Here is a 19,115-nt window from a genome sequence, read left to right on the forward strand (position 1 = left end):
GTATTGACGGTCAAGTAAACCAATGGATCGTGAATTGGTTGAGCAACAGACAACAAAGAGTGGTGATTGATGGATTTAACTCAGAGTGGGCGCCGGTCACCAGTGGCGTCCCTCAGGGCTCGGTTCTTAGCCCAGTGCTCTCTTCATTATTTACATCAACGATGTGGATGTTGAACTCAATAATAGCATTAGTAAATTTGCAGACGACACAAAAATTGGTAACTCGGTTCTCACTGACGAAGACAGGCAAAGCCTCCAAGAGGATTTGCACAACATTTCAGCTTGGTCGGATAGATGGGAGATGCCCTTTAACGTAGACAAGTGCCAGGTCCTTCAAGTTGGAACAAGAAACAAGAAGTTTGATTACGAAATGCGCGGCATTAAACTCACAAGCGTTCAATGCGTTAAGGACCTGGGGGTCAAAATCGCATCAAACCTCAAATTCTCACATCAATGCATCGATGCAGCAAATAAAGCGAACAGAATGTTGGGCTTCATTAAAAGAAACTTTTTATTCAAGAATAAAGATGTAATACTTCCGCGCTACAATAGTTTAGTCAGACCCCACTTGGAATATGCGGTACAGTTTTGGTCTCCCCACCATGCAAAGGACATTGATAAATTAGAAGGTGTTCAGCGTCGGGCAACAAAAATGATCCCTTCCTTGCGCAACAAATCCTACGAAGAAAGGCTTTCCACCCTTAACATGTTCTCTCTTGAGAAACGTCGCCTCCGAGGAAAACTGATCGAATGTTTTAAAATACTTAATGGTTTCACAAATGTAGACAGAGCAAAATTGTTTATGATCGATGACACTTTGCGAACGAGGAACAATGGCACAAAACTCAAATGTAAACAAGTAAATTCAGACTGCACCAAATTTTTCTTCACCAACGTTGTAGTGCGAAAATGGAATAAGCTCCCACCGTCAGTGGTCCAGTGTAACACGATTGACTCCTTTAAAAACAAGCTCGACCATCATTTCCTTGAACTTAATATTAACTAGAGTAGAAAAGCACCATTTTGGAGCCATCTGATTAATGTAGAATCACTTAGGTTTAGGGACAGACCACCTAGTCTGGACCATGGGGTCTGTGTGGTCTGATTTTCTATGTAATTCTATGTAATCCTATGTATCGAAAAACAAATATTCACTTCATTCAGTGGAGAGAGAGAGAGAGAGAGAGAGAGAGAGAGAGAGAGAGAGAGAGAGAGAGAGAGATTATATCCATATCGCCGAGATATCCACTCAGGCACTCGGTCTCAGCCTCACTCGTGTGAGGAAGAAATGAGGGACACCATGAGCGACTGGCTAGTATTGGTACCGGTACCGACCAGTACCGTACCGTATAGCTGGTACTGTTAGTACCGGTATTAGTACCGGGACCTGCCTACCCATATTGTTGAGTAGCATGGCAGCGTGGGTACTGTATTGTTGTTCAAGTGGCGGTGAGAGAGAGAGAGAGAGAGAGAGAGAGAGAGAGAGAGAGAGAGAGAGAGAGAGAGAGAATATCCATATCGCCGAGATATCCATTCAAGCACTCAGTCTCAGCCTCACTTGTGTGAGGAAGAAATGAGGGACACCATGAGTGACTGGCTAGTATTGGTACCGGTACCGTACCGTATAGCTGGTACCGTTAGTACCGGTACTGGTACCGATACTTGCTTGCCCCTATTGTCGAGTAGCATGGCAGCGTGGGTACTGTATTGTTGTTCAAGTGGCACGCGGGAAGAAATGAGCTGATCTGTGTGGCCGCGGCGCCGTGTGAGTCCAGTTGCATGAGACATCTGGTGGCCAATCCGTAAAATATCGCGTATAAGTGAAAAAACGTGTAAATTAAACATTTCTTTGGATTTTGGACCCCGTGTTATTTCAAAAACACATAAACCAAACTCGCGTAAATCTAGAGTTACCTGTACTGCCCTTACTGGACCTACTCTCTCACTCCTTCATCTATTCTGCCATCTTTGTTAGTTATACTTTCCAAAGTCTTGAATGCACTCACATTCTCCATTTTCTTGCCATCCAAACTACTTATATAATCAATGTTTGAATTAAAGCTGAAGACCATTACCTTATTTCAAGTTCCTTTCCTGTACATGTGGCAAAACTATCTCCTACCACCCCCGCTCCTCTTAACAACACTGCACCATCCACAGATATAACGATGGTAACAAATAATGACATAACATATCCTTGATAGCACATCCTTGAGAGAGAGAGAGCAATCATAAAATAAAAACGCTAACTTTAGTCATTACAAGGCACACGGTGCTCAAACATACAACTGACTGCTTTAGATAATTAAATATCCAGTGTATCCAACATTAACACTGTTACTAAACCCTCCCTATCAAATATATTATCATATGATTTATGCAAATCCAAACTTCATCCATCATAAGAACTCTCCAAATCTTCAAAAAAAATTTACCCCTTTTATAGATAATTTCTACAATCCAAGGATAAACTCTCATCTACACACTCTCTGCATAAACAATAAAAAGTAACTTATACTAATATGCAATGTAACACAAAGAGACAACTCACCACCACATGTCCTGGCTCAGTCTGAGCAAAGCAGGACCAGGCCTCCTGCAGCCTTTGGTCACTCATCATTCCTTCATACCTCTGGCCTGTAGGGGAAGGCATGTCAGAGCCAACAATTAAACAAACTTGTTTGCATAAAATATCAAGTTCATGAGGACAGTAAAAGCTGAGGTGGTTTGCAAACTGCTGCAAGATCATCAGGTTTTACAAATGAAGCCAGGTGTGGGATATGATATTACAGGAAAAGAATGCAAGTCAATGGAAATAGGTAAATGAAATGGGTAGAGGCCATCACTGAACTGTTTGAGGGGAAATAAAAAAGAATCACAGAATTAATAAAGGAGGACTTGGGAGTGTTGGTCCAGAATAGTTTGTCACCTGAAAACACACACTCAATCCTGCTACTTCCAGCTTTCTTGCTCTAATATTTGCACTCTCTATTGATCCATTTCACAGGTGGTCTCCCCTTAAGACCCCTTCCCTAAATCCTTCCCTCATACACTCTCATCACAAATTCATTCTCATTCATTCTCATAACGTGTCCAAGCCATCTCAGCATACCACACTTCACCCATGCTGTCATTCCACAATCCACTCCCTTCACTGTTACACCCATACCAAACCTCTTATACATGCTTTCATTACTTTCTCCAACCTGTCCTGAAACTCCGCATGCACCTCTTATGTAACTCCTTTCCAGAGCATGTATTCTCGATTGCTGTGCTGCATTCCATGTCCATGTCTCTGATGTATATGACAGAGTTTGCAGGATAATACTATTCCTTATGCCTCTCTTTACCTCCATACACTCAGCCCTCTCACCCAATGGCCTCAACAGCAGTATGCGGTCAACACACAACTTCCAACACTGAAGAAGAAGCAGTAGCACTCCTACATCAACATACCTCTTTCGTGGACATGGGAGATGGAAAGTTGCTTAATCGAAAAGGATTGGTTAAATCCTGCGTTATGGAGTAGTATAAAGAGCCCATTACATACGAAGAAATCATTGAAGAAGCATATCAACAGTCATATCAAAGCCCGAAATAGGCAAGTTTGGCACAACAAACTCAAGATCAAGACCAAGATTGCCCAGCAACTGTAGCATCGCCATGAGATAAGTTCCCTCGGCAGTTCGGCAAAAATTGCTGGTCGAAAGTTTGAGTCCTATAGTAAAATTGTTCCAGTGTAATAGTGGCTTAACAGGTGGCCCAATCTAATTTCTGAACTGGTTGGGGTGGGGCCTGCAACCTATCCCTGTAAAACACTTATCCTGCCTGATACAAAATTTGAGGGGGTGGTCGAGTTTAAGGGTCTTGTCGCGACCCCAATCCAGTTATGCTGGGGGACCCAACCATGCAGTAAGCTACTTCAGTGCACCTGCATCATATGAGCCTGCCTCCTATGAAAAGGAAAAACCTCTAGGATCCCTGCCTCCTATGAAAAGGAAAAACCTCTAGGATCCCTGCCTCCTATGAAAAGGAAAAACCTCTGGGATCCCTGCCTCCTATGAAAAGGAAAAACCTCTAGGATCCCTGCCTCCTATGAAAAGGAAAAACCTCTGGGATCCCTGCCTCCTATGAAAAGGAAAACCCCAGGATCCCTGCCTCCTATGAAAAGGAAAACCCCAGGATCCCTGCCTCCTATGAAAAGGAAAACCTCTAGGATCCCCTGCCTCCTATGAAAAGGAAAACCTCTGGGATCCCTGCCTCCTATGAAAAGGAAAACCCCAGGATCCCTGCCTCCCATGAAAAGGAAAACCTCTGGGATCCCTGCCTCCTATGAAAAGGAAAACCCCAGGATCCCTGCCTCCTATGAAAAGGAAAAACCTCTGGGATCCCTGCCTCCTATGAAAAGGAAAAACCTCTAGGATCCCTGCCTCCTATGAAAAGGAAAAATCTCTGGGATCCCTGCCTCCTATGAAAAGGAAAAACCTCTAGGATCCCTGCCTCCTATGAAAAGGAAAAGATCCCTGCCTCCTATGAAAAGGAAAAACCTCTGGGATCCCTGCCTCCTATGAAAAGGAAAAACCTCTGGGATCCCTGCCTCCTATGAAAAGGAAAAACCTCTAGGATCCCTGCCTCCAATGAAAAGGAAAAACCTCTGGGATCCCTGCCTCCTATGAAAAGGAAAAACCTCTGGGATCCCTGCCTCCTATGAAAAGGAAAAACCTCTGGGATCCCTGCCTTCTATGAAAAGGAAAAACCTCTGGGATCCCTGCCTCCTATGAAAAGGAAAATCCTTTGGGATCCCTGCCTGTTATGAAAAGGAAAAACCTCTGGGATCCCTGCCTCCTATGAAAAGGAAAAACCTCTGGGATCCCTGCCTCCTATGAAAAGGAAAATCCTTTGGGATCCCTGCCTCTTATGAAAAGGAAAAACCTCTAGGATCCCTGCCTCCAATGAAAAGGAAAAACCTCTAGGATCCCTGCCTCCAATGAAAAGGAAAAACCTCTAGGATCCCTGCCTCCTATGAAAAGGAAAAACCTCTAGGATCCCTGCCTCCAATGAAAAGGAAAAACCTCTGGGATCCCTGCCTCCTATGAAAAGGAAAATCCTTTGGGATCCCTGCCTTCTATGAAAAGGAAAAACCTCTGGGATCCCTGCCTCCTATGAAAAGGAAAATCCTTTGGGATCCCTGCCTCTTATGAAAAGGAAAAACCTCTGGGATCCCTGCCTTCTATGAAAAGGAAAATCCTTTGGGATCCCTGCCTCTTATGAAAAGGAAAAACCTCTGGGATCCCTGCCTCCTATGAAAAGGAAAAACCTCTGGGATCCCTGCCTCCTATGAAAAGGAAAAACATCTGGGATACCTGCCTCCTATGAAAAGGAAAACCCCAGGATCCCTGCCTCTGATGAAAAGGAAAAACCTCTGGGATCCCTGCCTTCTATGAAAAGGAAAAACCTCTGGGATCCCTGCCTCCTATGAAAAGGAAAAACCTCTGGGATCCCTGCCTCCTATGAAAAGGAAAAACCTCTGGGATCCCTGCCTCCTATGAAAAGGAAAAACCTCTGGGATCCCTGCCTCCTATGACAAGGAAAACCGACTGGGATCCCTGCCTCCTATGAAAAGGAAAAACCTCTGGGATCCCTGCCTCCTATGAAAAGGAAAAACCTCTGGGATCCCTGCCTCCTATGAAAAGGAAAAACCTCTAGGATCCCTGCCTCCTATGAAAAGGAAAAACCTCTGGGATCCCTGCCTCCTATGAAAAGGAAAAACCTCTAGGATCCCTGCCTCCTATGAAAAGGAAAAACCTCTGGGATCCCTGCCTTCTATGAAAAGGAAAAACCTCTAGGATCCCTGCCTCCTATGAAAAGGAAAAACCTCTAGGATCCCTGCCTCTTATGAAAAGGAAAAACCTCTGGGATCCCTGCCTTCTATGAAAAGGAAAAACCTCTGGGATCCCTGCCTCCTATGAAAAGGAAAAACCTCTAGGATCCCTGCCTTCTATGAAAAGGAAAAACCTCTGGGATCCCTGCCTCCTACGAAAAGGAAAATCCTTTGGGATCCCTGCCTCTTATGAAAAGGAAAAACCTCTGGGATCCCTGCCTCCTATGAAAAGGAAAAACCTCTGGGATCCCTGCCTCTTATGAAAGGGAAAAACCTCTGGGATCTCTTATGAAAAGGGAAAATCTCTAGGATCCCTGCCTCCTATGAAAAGGGAAAACCTCTGGGATCCCTGCCTCCTATGAAAAGGGAAAACCTCTAGGATCCTTGCCTCCAAAGGAAAACCTCTGGGATCCCTGCCTCCTATGAAAAGGGAAAACCTCTGGGATCCCTGCCTCCTATGAAAAGGGAAAACCTCTGGGATCCCTGCCTCCTATGAAAAGGGAAAACCTCTAGGATCCTTGCCTCCTATGAAAAGGGAAAACCTCTGGGATCCCTGCCTCCTATGAAAAGGGAAAACCTCTGGGATCCCTGCCTCCTATGAAAAGGAAAAACCTCTAGGATCCCTGCCTCCTATGAAAAGGAAAAACCTCTGGGATCCCTGCCTCCTATGAAAAGGAAAAACCTCTGGGATCCCTGCCTCCTATGAAAAGGAAAAACCTCTGGGATCCCTGCCTCCTATGAAAAGGGAAAACCCCAGGATCCCTGCCTCCCATGAAAAGGAAAACCCCAGGATCCCTGCCTCCTATGAAAAGGAAAACCCCAGGATCCCTGCCTCCTATGAAAAGGAAAAACCTCTAGGATCCCTGCCTCCTATGAAAAGGAAAAACCTCTAGGATCCCTGCCTCCTATGAAAAGGAAAAACCTCTAGGATCCCTGCCTCCTATGAAAAGGAAAAACCTCTAGGATCCCTGCCTCCTATGAAAAGGAAAAACCTCTAGGATCCCTGCCTCCAATGAAAAGGAAAAACCTCTGGGATCCCTGCCTCCTATGAAAAGGAAAAACCTCTAGGATCCCTGCCTCCTATGAAAAGGAAAAACCTCTAGGATCCCTGCCTCCTATGAAAAGGAAAAACCTCTAGGATCCCTGCCTCCTATGAAAAGGAAAAACCTCTGGGATCCCTGCCTCCTATGAAAAGGAAAAACCTCTGGGATCCCTGCCTCCTATGAAAAGGAAAAACCTCTGGGATCCCTGCCTCCTATGAAAAGGAAAAACCTCTGGGATCCTTGCCTCCTATGAAAAGGGAAAATCTCTGGGATCCCTGCCTCCTATGAATAGGAAAACCCCAGGATCCCTGCCTCCTATGAAAAGGAAAACCTCTGGGATCCCTGCCTCCTATGAAAAGGAAAAACCTCTGGGATCCCTGCCTTCTATGAAAAGGAAAACCCCAGGATCCTTGCCTCCTATGAAAAGGTAAAACCTCTCGGATCCCTGCCTATGAAAAGGAAAAACCTCTAGATCCCTGCCTCCCATGAATAGGAAAACCCCAGGATCCCTGCCTCCTGAAAAGGAAAACCCCAGGATCCCTGCCTCCTATGAAAAGGAAAAACCTCTGGGATCCCTGCCTTCTATGAAAAGGAAAAACCTCTAGGATCCTTGCCTCCTATGAAAAGGGAAAACCTCTGGGATCCCTGCCTCCTATGAAAAGGAAAAACCTCTGGGATCCCTGCCTCCTATGAAAAGGAAAAACCTCTGGGATCCCTGCCTCCTATGAAAAGGGAAAACCTCTGGGATCCCTGCCTCCTATGAACAGGACACACCTCTGGGATCCCTGCCTTCTATGAAAATTAAAAACCTCTGGGATCCCTGCCTCCTATGAAAAGGAAAAACCTCTGGGATCCCTGCCTCCTATGAAAAGGAAAAACCTCTGGGATCCCTGCCTCCTATGAAAATTAAAAACCTCTGGGATCCCTGCCTCCTATGAAAAGGAAAAACCTCTGGGATCCTTGCCTCCTATGAAAAGGGAAAACCTCTGGGATCCCTGCCTCCTATGAAAATTAAAAACCTCTGGGATCCCTGCCTCCTATGAAAAGGAAAAACCTCTGGGATCCCTGCCTCCTATGAAAAGGGAAAACCTCTAGGATCTCTGCCTCCTATGAAAAGGGGAAACCTCTGGGATCCCTACATCCCAGAAGAAAGGGCCCCTTTACCTCTCTTTTTGTTTTGGGGACAGTAGGGATGCTGCAGATATGGCATCCCTCTTACACACCATGTCAAATTCACTTACAGTAGGATCTCACCAATAACAATTTCCAAAATAACATTTTCAGCATGATCAGGAAGTAGGGACAGATACCAAGTTTCTATGATAACATTTAGATGTTCTTGAATAACCAATTTTTTGCTGGAAAGAAGTATTTGAACACATCTTGGATAGTATCTATTTACCACTCTTTTGATGACGTAGTCAAAGTGGATATAGAAAGGGAATTTTTGGTGTGGCCACCCCAGGGCTTTCATCCATTTTTCCCATTTAACCCGTCAGCTGCGATTAGCACGTATTTCACCTTCACTGGCCTGGTAACATATACTGCCCCTGTGGTGGATAGTGGAGTGTTTCCCAAGTGGTACTGGTATATCGGATTTCCCCTCCCAAGGTGCATGACTACATTTTTATTCATAGAATTGTAGCAGCCACTTTTTGCTCCATTCCTATTGCTTGGTGATGTCTTCTTGCAAGAAATCCACAGTCAAGGGGTTAAAGCCCTCCTATCCCTATTTTCATTTAACTTAAATAATATGAAATGTTACGGAATAAATATGAGTAATACAGACCTCACCTTAAAGGAGTTAATGAAGTGTTTGGTGTGATGACTGATCCAAGGCTTGCACATGGAGGCTACTGTGACGTATCATTGTAATGATGCCAGCAACTCCACTAAGGCCTCTTGCGTCTGGCTCACACACTTCTGTCAACACATCATTAAACTTACAATTACTGGTTACAGAGGTGAAAATATCACACAACAGCACACACACAACACCTTAATTAAACCACAAAGTGTGTGAATTTCTTAGCTGTGGGTGTGCTGGCCATGACCAATGATAATAGAAAGTATGGATAGTTTACCAACCTTGTTGAATCATGTGTCACCTGTGACTACTGATTCATATGTCGTCACAGCACTGAGTGATATCCCAACACAGGTTGAGAATCCTTTATCCAAAATGGACCGTATTGGCTATACAGGCAGCGCCACATGCGGCCACTTAACTCCAAGCTGTCCTTTCCATAGTGTTCAAATTCTAGACTAGAGTGCGTCTGAGGCTGTCTCCGGGATACACGGTCATGGTGCCGCCATCACTCCAAGCCGATGATTGCACACACTTCACTCCACTCCAACCCGATTTCAGTTTTTCTCCATGTCAAATAGTAGTCAGGAAATCGGGTAGGAGTAAAGTGTGTGCAGTCGTTGGCTTGGAGCGATGGCGGTACCAATTAAGGCCCTGTATCTTGGAGGCAGCCTCAGACGCACTCTAGTACAGAACTTGAATTCTATAAAAAGTACTGCTTTGACAGTTCAACGCTGGCCACGTGTGGCGCTGCCTGTATAGCCAATACGGTCCATTCCAAAATCCGAAAGTTTTTTTTAATGCTGACGCAGATTTTTGTTTTTGTTTTTTGTTTTTGTTTTTGTTTTTTGTTTTGCTGCCACCTCACAGGTGGGGGACATGGCCACGGGCTAAATGGAGGCTGTCAGGGTCAAGCGCGTACGTCCCTCCGAGGAGGGACCACAGACCCTTGCCAGGTGACGGCTCATGAAGGGGAGGGGAGGATGCCGATAGACCGACTCAATCGGCTGACAACAGCCTAGACAACCAAGTCAGTCTTTCGACGAGGACTGGCGTGTCTCTTTGTACAAGTCAAAGACGTGAGCATGGGTTCCCTTTGTTCACTGCAAGACGAGTGCTCAAAGCAGATAATAATGGGAATAGAGTCTCAGGGTTGCCACCTCAAGCTAAAAAATAAGGAACACAACATCTCATCCTCCAAACAGAACAAATCCATATTTTAAGGAACGGGTAGCAACCCTAAAATTTCTCTAGCCTGCCATGACTGACAGCCACTCCCCGCTGCTGGTGGAGGCAGGAGGAAGAGGGGAGGGACGTTCCGACGCGTATTTTACACGTATTTCAGGATGACCCTTGACAAACATAATTTTATGGACTGGTTTTGTGGTTCACCGAAAAATGCGCTTACTACAGTTTTAAAATACTGAGTTTTATCTGCTTAACCAGCCAAATATGTAACAAATGGTGTACATAAAGTTGGGTTTGGTTAGTATTAAATTTATTCGGCACGCAGTGTGGGGTGGTGGAAATACGTAACACAGCTCAGGATGGGACATGGTGGCGGTCCATTATACACGGGTCGGTATTGCGAGAAATACCTCCTCGCAGAAATAAGTCGCTCTGCTGTTCAATACTCATGAACACTGGGGGAATACACAGCAGGAAAAACATTAATTTGCCTGGTTTTGTTCTAGTTTGCCCACTTGTGATACTTGTGAGCGGTGAGTGAAATATAGAAACAGTAAGCAAGTTGAACTTTTCTGCGAGCTATTTTGCGGCTGCGACAGCAGGTGGTGTCAGGTGCACAACAGGCAATTGAAAAGTCAATCATTTAGTGATTTCCGGAGAAAAATATTATCTCCATAAAAAACAGCATCATATTTTGCCCAGAAATAAGCAGTCAGTATCTCAAAATAGTAGACTACCCTCTCGTAAATAATCCCCTATTTCAGTTTTCATTTTCTTTAGGTTAAAAAAAAATATTCCGAAATCTGAAAAAATCTGATATCCGCAACACTTTTGGTCCCAGGAATTTCGGATAAGGGATTCTCAACCTGCATTTCTTTCTACTAGTCTGCATAATATGACCATTCTTGCAGTGTGACCATCGTACACTATGTTTTTGGTACCACTCAATACTGTGTTTACATGTGGGCCAGCAGTCACAGACAATGCTTGATGCACTGCATTAGTCTCCTTAGTTGCTGCTAAGTCCCACAAAAAGTGATATTAAAAAATAAGAAAAAATAAAAAATAAAAAGCACATGCTCACTTCACTCGTCCTCCCCATCATGAACTTATGATGACCTCTAGTCCCCCCTAGAAATCTGTGGCTTGTGGTAAACACAAAAAATATTATTATATACACCTCAAAATCACCATGAAATATCAACTTAATGCAATTTTTCCACTGAATATTTATCATACCTAAAGTGTCAAGGACTATGATGAGACAAAAAAATAATAGCCCTCAGTACACTGTTAACTGAAATATAAACGAAAAAATAATTATCATATCTATTTCTCTTCATTCATCATACAATATTTGTATGAAAAAATAATTTCTCATCTTATGCTACCGAATGAATTCAATGGGTAATGACCTAAGAATGGCAATGTTGCCAAGAAAACACTGGTAGGCCTATTATTAAAAGCTAAGGGCATTACACTGATACATGAGGCAGCAGCGAGTGGTGCGACCAATGTATTGGCATAATGCTCTTAGTTTCCTAATATCTGCAATACTACCAGGCATACCTATGTTTTCTTTGCAGCATTGCCATCCTTGGCTCATTACCTGTAACATTCACCCTATAACACAAGGCGATAATTTTTATTCACAGATATCATGTGATGAACGAAGAAAAATATTATATAATAAAAAATTGTTTATATTATTTTATTTATATTCTAGTTAACAGTGTACTTATGGCTATAGTCTTGGGTTTTGTTTCCAGATGTGTAGGCAACTCGAGTGCAAAAGTTATCCTTAAATTATATTTGGCACTGGTTAGGCCTCACCTGGATCATGCTGCTCAATTTTGTGCCCCAATTACAGAAAGGATATAGATTTTCTCAAGGCAATACAGAGAAGAATGTCACTTCGGAACTTACTTTAGACAAAGACTAAAAAACGAAACTTACATCCTTTGGAAAGATGCAAACTGCAAGGGAATTTAATTGATGATTTCAAAGGGGTATAGGGGGTTAATGAGGGTGATTTTGATGAACTGGGACAATGGGTTTTCACTCACCACAGGCCCAAGGGCCATTGGACTGGAGATGAGCATTGAGGCCACACACAACTATAGCAACAACTATAGCACATGCCCCTAAACTTATTATTATCAAAACTGATGTAAGAACACAGCAACATAGCAGATATGCTGAGACAGAGAGCTGAAATAGTAGAGTATATAATCCTGTTGTGTAAAATAGCTTGGAAGCAGGGTAAAGTGGTAAAATTTGAGAAAACGCTTTAGTTGTCCTTCACAAAGAAAATGAAAGTGATGAATATAGCAGTTACAGAAGTACAAGGTTAATGAGATTACCATGGAAGGTATGTGGGAGGGTTCTAACAGACAGGGTGGTTGGGGTAATTGAGATGATAAATAAAGATGAAAAAATATTTTGAAAAGGAAGTGTGTGGAATTATATTTACTAATAACTGTAGTGACATACTTAGTAAAGGCTAAAAACTTTCTATGTATGCTGTATTCAGGAATTCAAAGAAATTATAAAATAGGGCAGCCAAGAGAGCTTTGTGGAATTATGTTAAAATCTATGGCATAGATAAGTTTTAGAAGAAGTGTAGAAGTGAAACACAGTGTTGTCACCGTAGCTTTTTATGTATAAAAGAATATTGTGAGGTGAAACCTAGGGTATGATGTAGTGATGCAAACTTGAATGTGTATGGTGTGGAGCAGTCTCTAGCAGAAAGTCTGCAGATGCCCAGGGATCTGTGGGCCAGAGGTGAGGGTTGCAAAAAATATATATCGGAGGAGCATAGTAAAAATAGAACAAGAAGGATGCTTGGAGCAAATACAATTAAGAATAATGTTTCTGACACAAGCCAGACAGAAGTAATTGATTTTGCAAGTCCTACAGAATACAAGAGTTAAATATAAGTGAGGTATGAGTGAGAGAATAAAAGGTGTTGAGTATATAGTCACAGAATATGTGAAGAGCAATACACTGAGGTGATTTGTACAGGTAATGAGAATATACAATGGCTATGTAGTTAGTAAAGAGGATGCATTAGTAAAAAAAAGGAGAGCAGGGGGTGACTTGAAGACAACCAGTTAGTTGGACTGAGAGCATTCGAGAATATATGAGCTCCAAGATATGGAAGAAGTGTGTTACAGCTGGAAAGTAAGAGATGAATAGGAGGATCTGGAAACACTTCTGGCTTGGCCATTCCCTCAGGTCACATATCCATAGAGATACAGACATCAGAACAAGCTAGATCAAATGGATCAAGCATCCAAATTAGATATATAATATAACATAACAAGCAAAATTCATTAAAAACATTACCTCTAGAATGCAAATTATTTCTGTCACCACTGCTCAGAAAGGATCAAGAGGCAATCCCTATGGGCAGGGATCTGAGAGTTTCTGCTCAATTCAATGTAACTCACATGACAGGGTGTGAACACTTTAGCTACACTCTTCCCTTAAAAAAATCACACCAAATGTACACTCCCATGTGATTCAGGGTAGCACAAGAATGCAAAATATATATGAAGGCTTCTCTTTTTTTCCCAGAGAATCACCACACACCTAATGTATCCACAGAAAATGGCAGCAATGTCCTGACACAGAACAAGATGAAGGAGGACTGAGGAGACTAATCTCCAGCTCAGGGCAGCAGTCAGGTACACACTCCCTCACCTACCTCAGAAAATATAGAAATAAGCAAGTCATGGTCAGTGTTACCATAACTGAATGGAAATTGTGTTGTCCCCACGATAAAAGAATGCAAGGATCTTTTCGTTTCATGGATGATTCAGTTACTCTTATCAAAGCATGATCTTGAGATTATCTAATTCACATTATGTCTGGTATGTGAGGCTTTGCACTGCCACAAGATTAAAACTCATAAACATGAAATAAATGAAAACCAAGAATAAACAAAACTGATATGAGTGATCCAAATGTTGAGAAATGATCATATGTATTATGTTCACATTTACTTCAGATAACTGTTCAAGATCCACACTACAACTTCCAAAATGTGGTCTAAAAATATATTTTAAACACAAAAGCATGATAACTTTGACACTAAACTTTCAAAAGGCGGTGCTGATAAAACATGCTCAAAACTACTAGCTACTTAAAACCAAAAACATGCTTGTAGACACTGTAAACTTTTGAGGGGCAATGTTTGTGAAACATGCTGAAAACTGCTTCAGTAGCTACTGAAAAACATAAAAGGCACTTTTAGTCGTGATGGCAACATGACCAAGAAATAATTTTTTTTTTTTTTTTACAACAAAGGAGACAGCTCAAGAGCACAAAAAAGGGAACAATAATACAAAAAAGCCCTAACTCTAAAGAGCTTACTGAACAATCATGCATTGTATTCCAGTTATATTTACTGATTCATGTAGATTTTAATGAAAGGTGATATTAGTGTTTGTCGTATCTCCCTGCACTCAGGTCATACTTTATGTTCAGAGTTACCAGGAGAATATCACAAGATATGCTATTATGTACTGGGTTCCCATGAGTTTATCCCAAGACAAATGGAACAAACTTTTCAACAGAAAATCTTATATATGATCAGTTTGAATTTAGCATGTGCAGAAGCTTTGGACAGAGCCTGCTGCACGGCACCAGATGGCTTCAGTTGTTAAAAAGCAGTAAAGATAGACTGTTTAATGTATAAGATGATTCCCTAAATTAAATAGCTTTGATTCAAGGTTTGGCTTTCCCTTAGACATAAAATAATTGTTATTCAACCAATGAAGGGCATTAAAATGATGAATTGATGTAGCCAAATTCTATACAAAATTTTTGGAAAGATTGTCAGCTTTGGCAATACACAAGGATATATGGAGACTACAAAAGACCAGGCAACCTACACAAGGTAGCTGAAAATGGGTTGCTCACCAAATTCCCTTGCCATCCATAAATCCATCTACAATACCCTTTTGAGTTTCGGGCTCACTTCGTTCCGAAGGTATAGCGCTAAACTCGAGGATCGAGAAACTCGAGGTATTGAAAACACTGAAAAAGCGTTTTTTTTTTTTTTTTTTGTACATGTGGGCTATGGCGCCGGCAGACTATCCATCTGGGCCTGATGGTCAGCCTCAAGCCCGCCATGGCGCAGGCAACTGTTTATAGTGGCGCCATTTTAATTGGCTTATGCTGCCTGCCCCGGAGCTCAATTTTTTTCCTCTTTTACTCCCTTGTTATCTCAAAAACGTACCTTGGGAAAAGGAAGAAAACAGGGAGAGAGAACGGGTCATTTTAAAGCCACAGATGAAGCCCTACGATTGGCTGAGCTCTGAAAACATGCTTGTGATTCGCTGAGAGTCCGATGACGTCATCACCGGCTGCCTAAAGGCAGTATCACACTGGCCGTTTTCTTTTACCCATTGTGGCTACTGGCAACCCCCGTGCGCCCATCCGGGAGCGAGTTGTCGGTTGACCGTAACCTGGTGTCACACTGAGCCCTTTTCTTCCCACCACGTTGGCGGCAGCTTGGGAAACCAGCAAATCCAAATTTTCCGGGTGTGCGTCACATACAGCCAAGGTCAGTTGCCCGTATCCACATCCACAACGTAAACAAAGCACTTGCCCCGTATCAACATGGCGTCATCTGCTAAAGTTAGGGCTCTCACGGCTTGTGCTGTCATTACCATAGCTGGGCACGATAACAGAAAACCTTATTCCGGATAACCGATAACTGATAATGGAAAACCTTATCAGTGATAACCGATATTCGTTAACTGGAGACACAAATATAGGCGATAACCGATACCCGATATAAATCCACAATTCTGATACTAGCTAGCGATAAGTCCGATAGGCGAAAACGATACTATATTGATATTTCAAATAAAAAATCATAGATGAATTCAACTTTTCATTATCTGTATTTTAGAAAACTTACAAAACCTGAAAACCACGCTTTGACACGTACCTATGGACGGTAATACTAGAAACGCCTGAACTGGTGTTGTGTTATTTGGCGTCCCCACCGTCAAAAGCTGGTGCTTTTGTTTGCAAACACTGGTCTCTCGTGAACTGCGCATGCTCAGACCAGCAAGCGTAGACCTGTACAGTCTCACAAAGCTTTTTAACCGTAATTAAGAGTTGCTGGAAGGCTGAATCAGACATACAGTACCACTACCAACATCCCCGCTGTTTCTAGAATGACACTCTGTACGAGTTGTATGTATTTATATGTACAGAGTGTCGTTCTAGAAACAACGAGGATGGTGGTACTGTTTGTCTGATTCAGCCTTCCAGCAACTCTTACTGTGTTAAAAAGCATTGTGAGACTGTAGAGGGCTACGCTTACTGGTTCACGAGAGACCAGTGTTTGTAAACAAAAGTGCCAGCTTTTGACGATGAGACACCAAATAACACAACACCGGGTGCCTTCAATACCATGGCATGCTCACAAATGAATACGGAATATCAAATTTGAGGCAGTGAATAATAATTTTTTGGGCAAAGTTAAATGATTTTTCTCTTTGATATATTGATTTTTGACTCTAACATAAAAAAATAACCAAGTGTTTTCATGTTGATGATCTAAGTATGAAATCTCTTCACCGAAGATATTTCATACCCCGAAGTTTTTTTCAAACAACAACGGGCGCCCGGGCCACGCATGCACAGTAGGGAGGAGACATTTTTTTTTTTGAGGTGGAAAAAAGTAGCGATTATTGCTAGTTTGGTTACAAAAGTAACGAAGATACCGATATATATTTGAATAAGTAGCGGATGGCCGATAACCCGATTTTGTTATCAGCGATAAAGTATCGCGATAACGCCCAGCTATGGTCATTACCCAAGTTATGGACTTGTTGCTGCAGTTAAATGGAAGGAAGAAGTTGTTGTGGGTGTGGCATGTCTGTGGTTCCTCCGTGCCAGTTCTCATTGTCACCATTGCGCGTGAGCGGCCAACCCACCCATCTAGACTCCGACCACATAAACATATGGATTGAGTAACAACAAACACACACACACACACACACACACACACACACACACACACACACCATGGCAGATGTTTCTCACACACAAAAATGGCTTTACCATTTCCTAGAGTGTGTTTGAACTTATTTGGTGAGTGGTTCATACAAACCAAACACACCCAATGGCTAGAAGAGAGCAGTGTTAAAGACGACTGCTCTCTTCTTGCTAAGAGCTAGGCTTGGTTCATGTGAGCCACTCACCAAATACGTTCTAACACACTCAAAAAATGGTGAAGTCATTTCTGTTTGTCAGAAACATCTGCAATGGTTCCTAATGAGTCTGGTGTGTGTGTGTTGTTATTCGATCCATGTGTTTAATTGGTTGAGTCAAGATGGGTGGGTTGGCCGCGCACGCGCAGTGGTGACAATGAGAACTGGCATGGAGGAACCACAGGCATTCCACACCCACAACTGTTTCTTCCTTCCATTTAACTGCAGCAACAAGTCCATAACTTGGGTAATGGCAGCACAAGCCGCGACAGCCCTTACTTTAGCAGACGACGCCATGTTGATACAGGGCAAGTGCTTTGTTTACGTTGTGGATGTGGATACAGGCAACCAACCTTGGCCGTGTGTGATGCATACCCGGAAAAGTTGGAGTTGTTGGTTGCCCTAGCTGGCGCCAACTTGGTGGGAAGAAAAAAGCCCTGTGTGACACCATCTTACAGATAACCGTGAACTCGTTCCTGGTTGGGCGTACGGGCGTTGCCCGTGACCCCAACGGTTGGACAAAAACGGCCATTGTGACACCACCTTAAGGCAGTGAAGCCACTGATAGGGTGAGTGTCGGCGATGACATCATCGGACTCGCAGCGAATCATAAGCATGTTTTCAGAACTGTCAGCCAATCGTAAGGCAGCCACCTTACGATTGGCAAATTCAAAATGACCCATTCTCTCTCTCTCTCTCTCTCTCTCTCTCTCTCTCTCTCTCTCTCTCTCTCTCTCTCTCGCCATAGCCACTATGTTTGGAGTAAAACGTCCAGTGTGATACTACCTTTAAAGGTAGCGTGCGTGACGCCGATGGTAAGTAGACGTGACCCGTACGTGTCAAAGCAGCACGAAACTATGGGTGATAATGAGCAAAAGTCAGGATGGTAAGAATTTAGGACTAACCGCGAAACTCGGATAGCACGAAACTCGAGAGGGTACTGTAGTCTATTTAAAGGCTTCAATTGTGTTTGCCTTAACTACATACCTACTCAGTTTGTTCAATTCGTCCACCAATCTGTTTCTGAACCAGTTTACCTATTTCATTTCTGAACTTGAATTTATCCAACTTATACCCATCACTGCATATTCTCACAACAGTTTTTAATATAAGCACTTCATTTATATTGCCCTAGTTAATTCCCTTAATTCACTCAAACATCTCAATTAAATCCCCGAGCAGTGTACATCTTTCCAAAGAATGCAAGTTAAGGGAAGAGTCCTCCGTAAAAATATGAAAATTTTTTTTAAAAATACGAAATTGAGTTATATGGTCTATCCTATCCTTTGGCTTTAGAATGGTAGAGCTTTTTTCAGTCAGATATAAATTTAAATGCCAATAGCGAGGAGATTTAACCCCTTCAACACAAGGACGCGTATACTGCGTCCTTGAGTGCCCCGTACCATATCCAAGGACACGCATACTGTGTCCTGGTTTGCTTTAGCATATATATGAGTTATTTTATCTCTATATTTATGCTTACATTTCAAAATTATCAATTAATTTATGTTTCTTTATGTGCACCATTTAATTTTGCATGTTTTCATATATAATACATGATGATTATGTTGAGTTTATGGCTGAAAACTTGTTATATTCAATAGAGACATTTGAAATTTGGAGCGCGCGGCAATCCCGGATACGGCGCAGCGCGCTGTTTTGGCCCGGCCATAGTGAGTTTTTTTATGTGCATCATTTAGTTCTGCATGTTTTCATATATAATACATGATGATTATGTTGAGTTTATGGCTGAAAACTTGTTATATTCTGGATCTGGATCTGAATTAATGATGCGCAGGGCACCCGTACAGGTGCATAACACGCATATTTGTTGGCTGTTGGGGGGACGGGGGAGCCGAATGTGCAGGGGAGGGAAGTGAATCAAGTGTAATTGTTAATGTTGGTGTGTTGTGGTGACAAGTGAGTATGTATTTGTTTTTTGAATGAGTCTATTGTACTGC

General features: G+C 42.6%; 1 protein-coding gene across 1 annotated transcript in view; it reads right to left on the minus strand.

Annotated features, from left to right (window-relative positions):
- Positions 1 to 19,115, minus strand: part of LOC127007617 (lysosomal-trafficking regulator-like) — a gene marked incomplete at its 3' end in the record, with an annotated part of 247,223 nt that overhangs the window by 220,325 nt on the left and 7,783 nt on the right. Inside the window, 2 exon segments of the mRNA XM_050878758.1 lie at positions 2,552 to 2,637; positions 8,714 to 8,847. Coding sequence (XP_050734715.1) covers positions 2,552 to 2,620 — 69 coding nt within the window.

This window comes from Eriocheir sinensis, chromosome 36 (assembly GCF_024679095.1).
Source record: "Eriocheir sinensis breed Jianghai 21 chromosome 36, ASM2467909v1, whole genome shotgun sequence".
NCBI lineage: Eukaryota > Metazoa > Arthropoda > Malacostraca > Decapoda > Varunidae > Eriocheir > Eriocheir sinensis.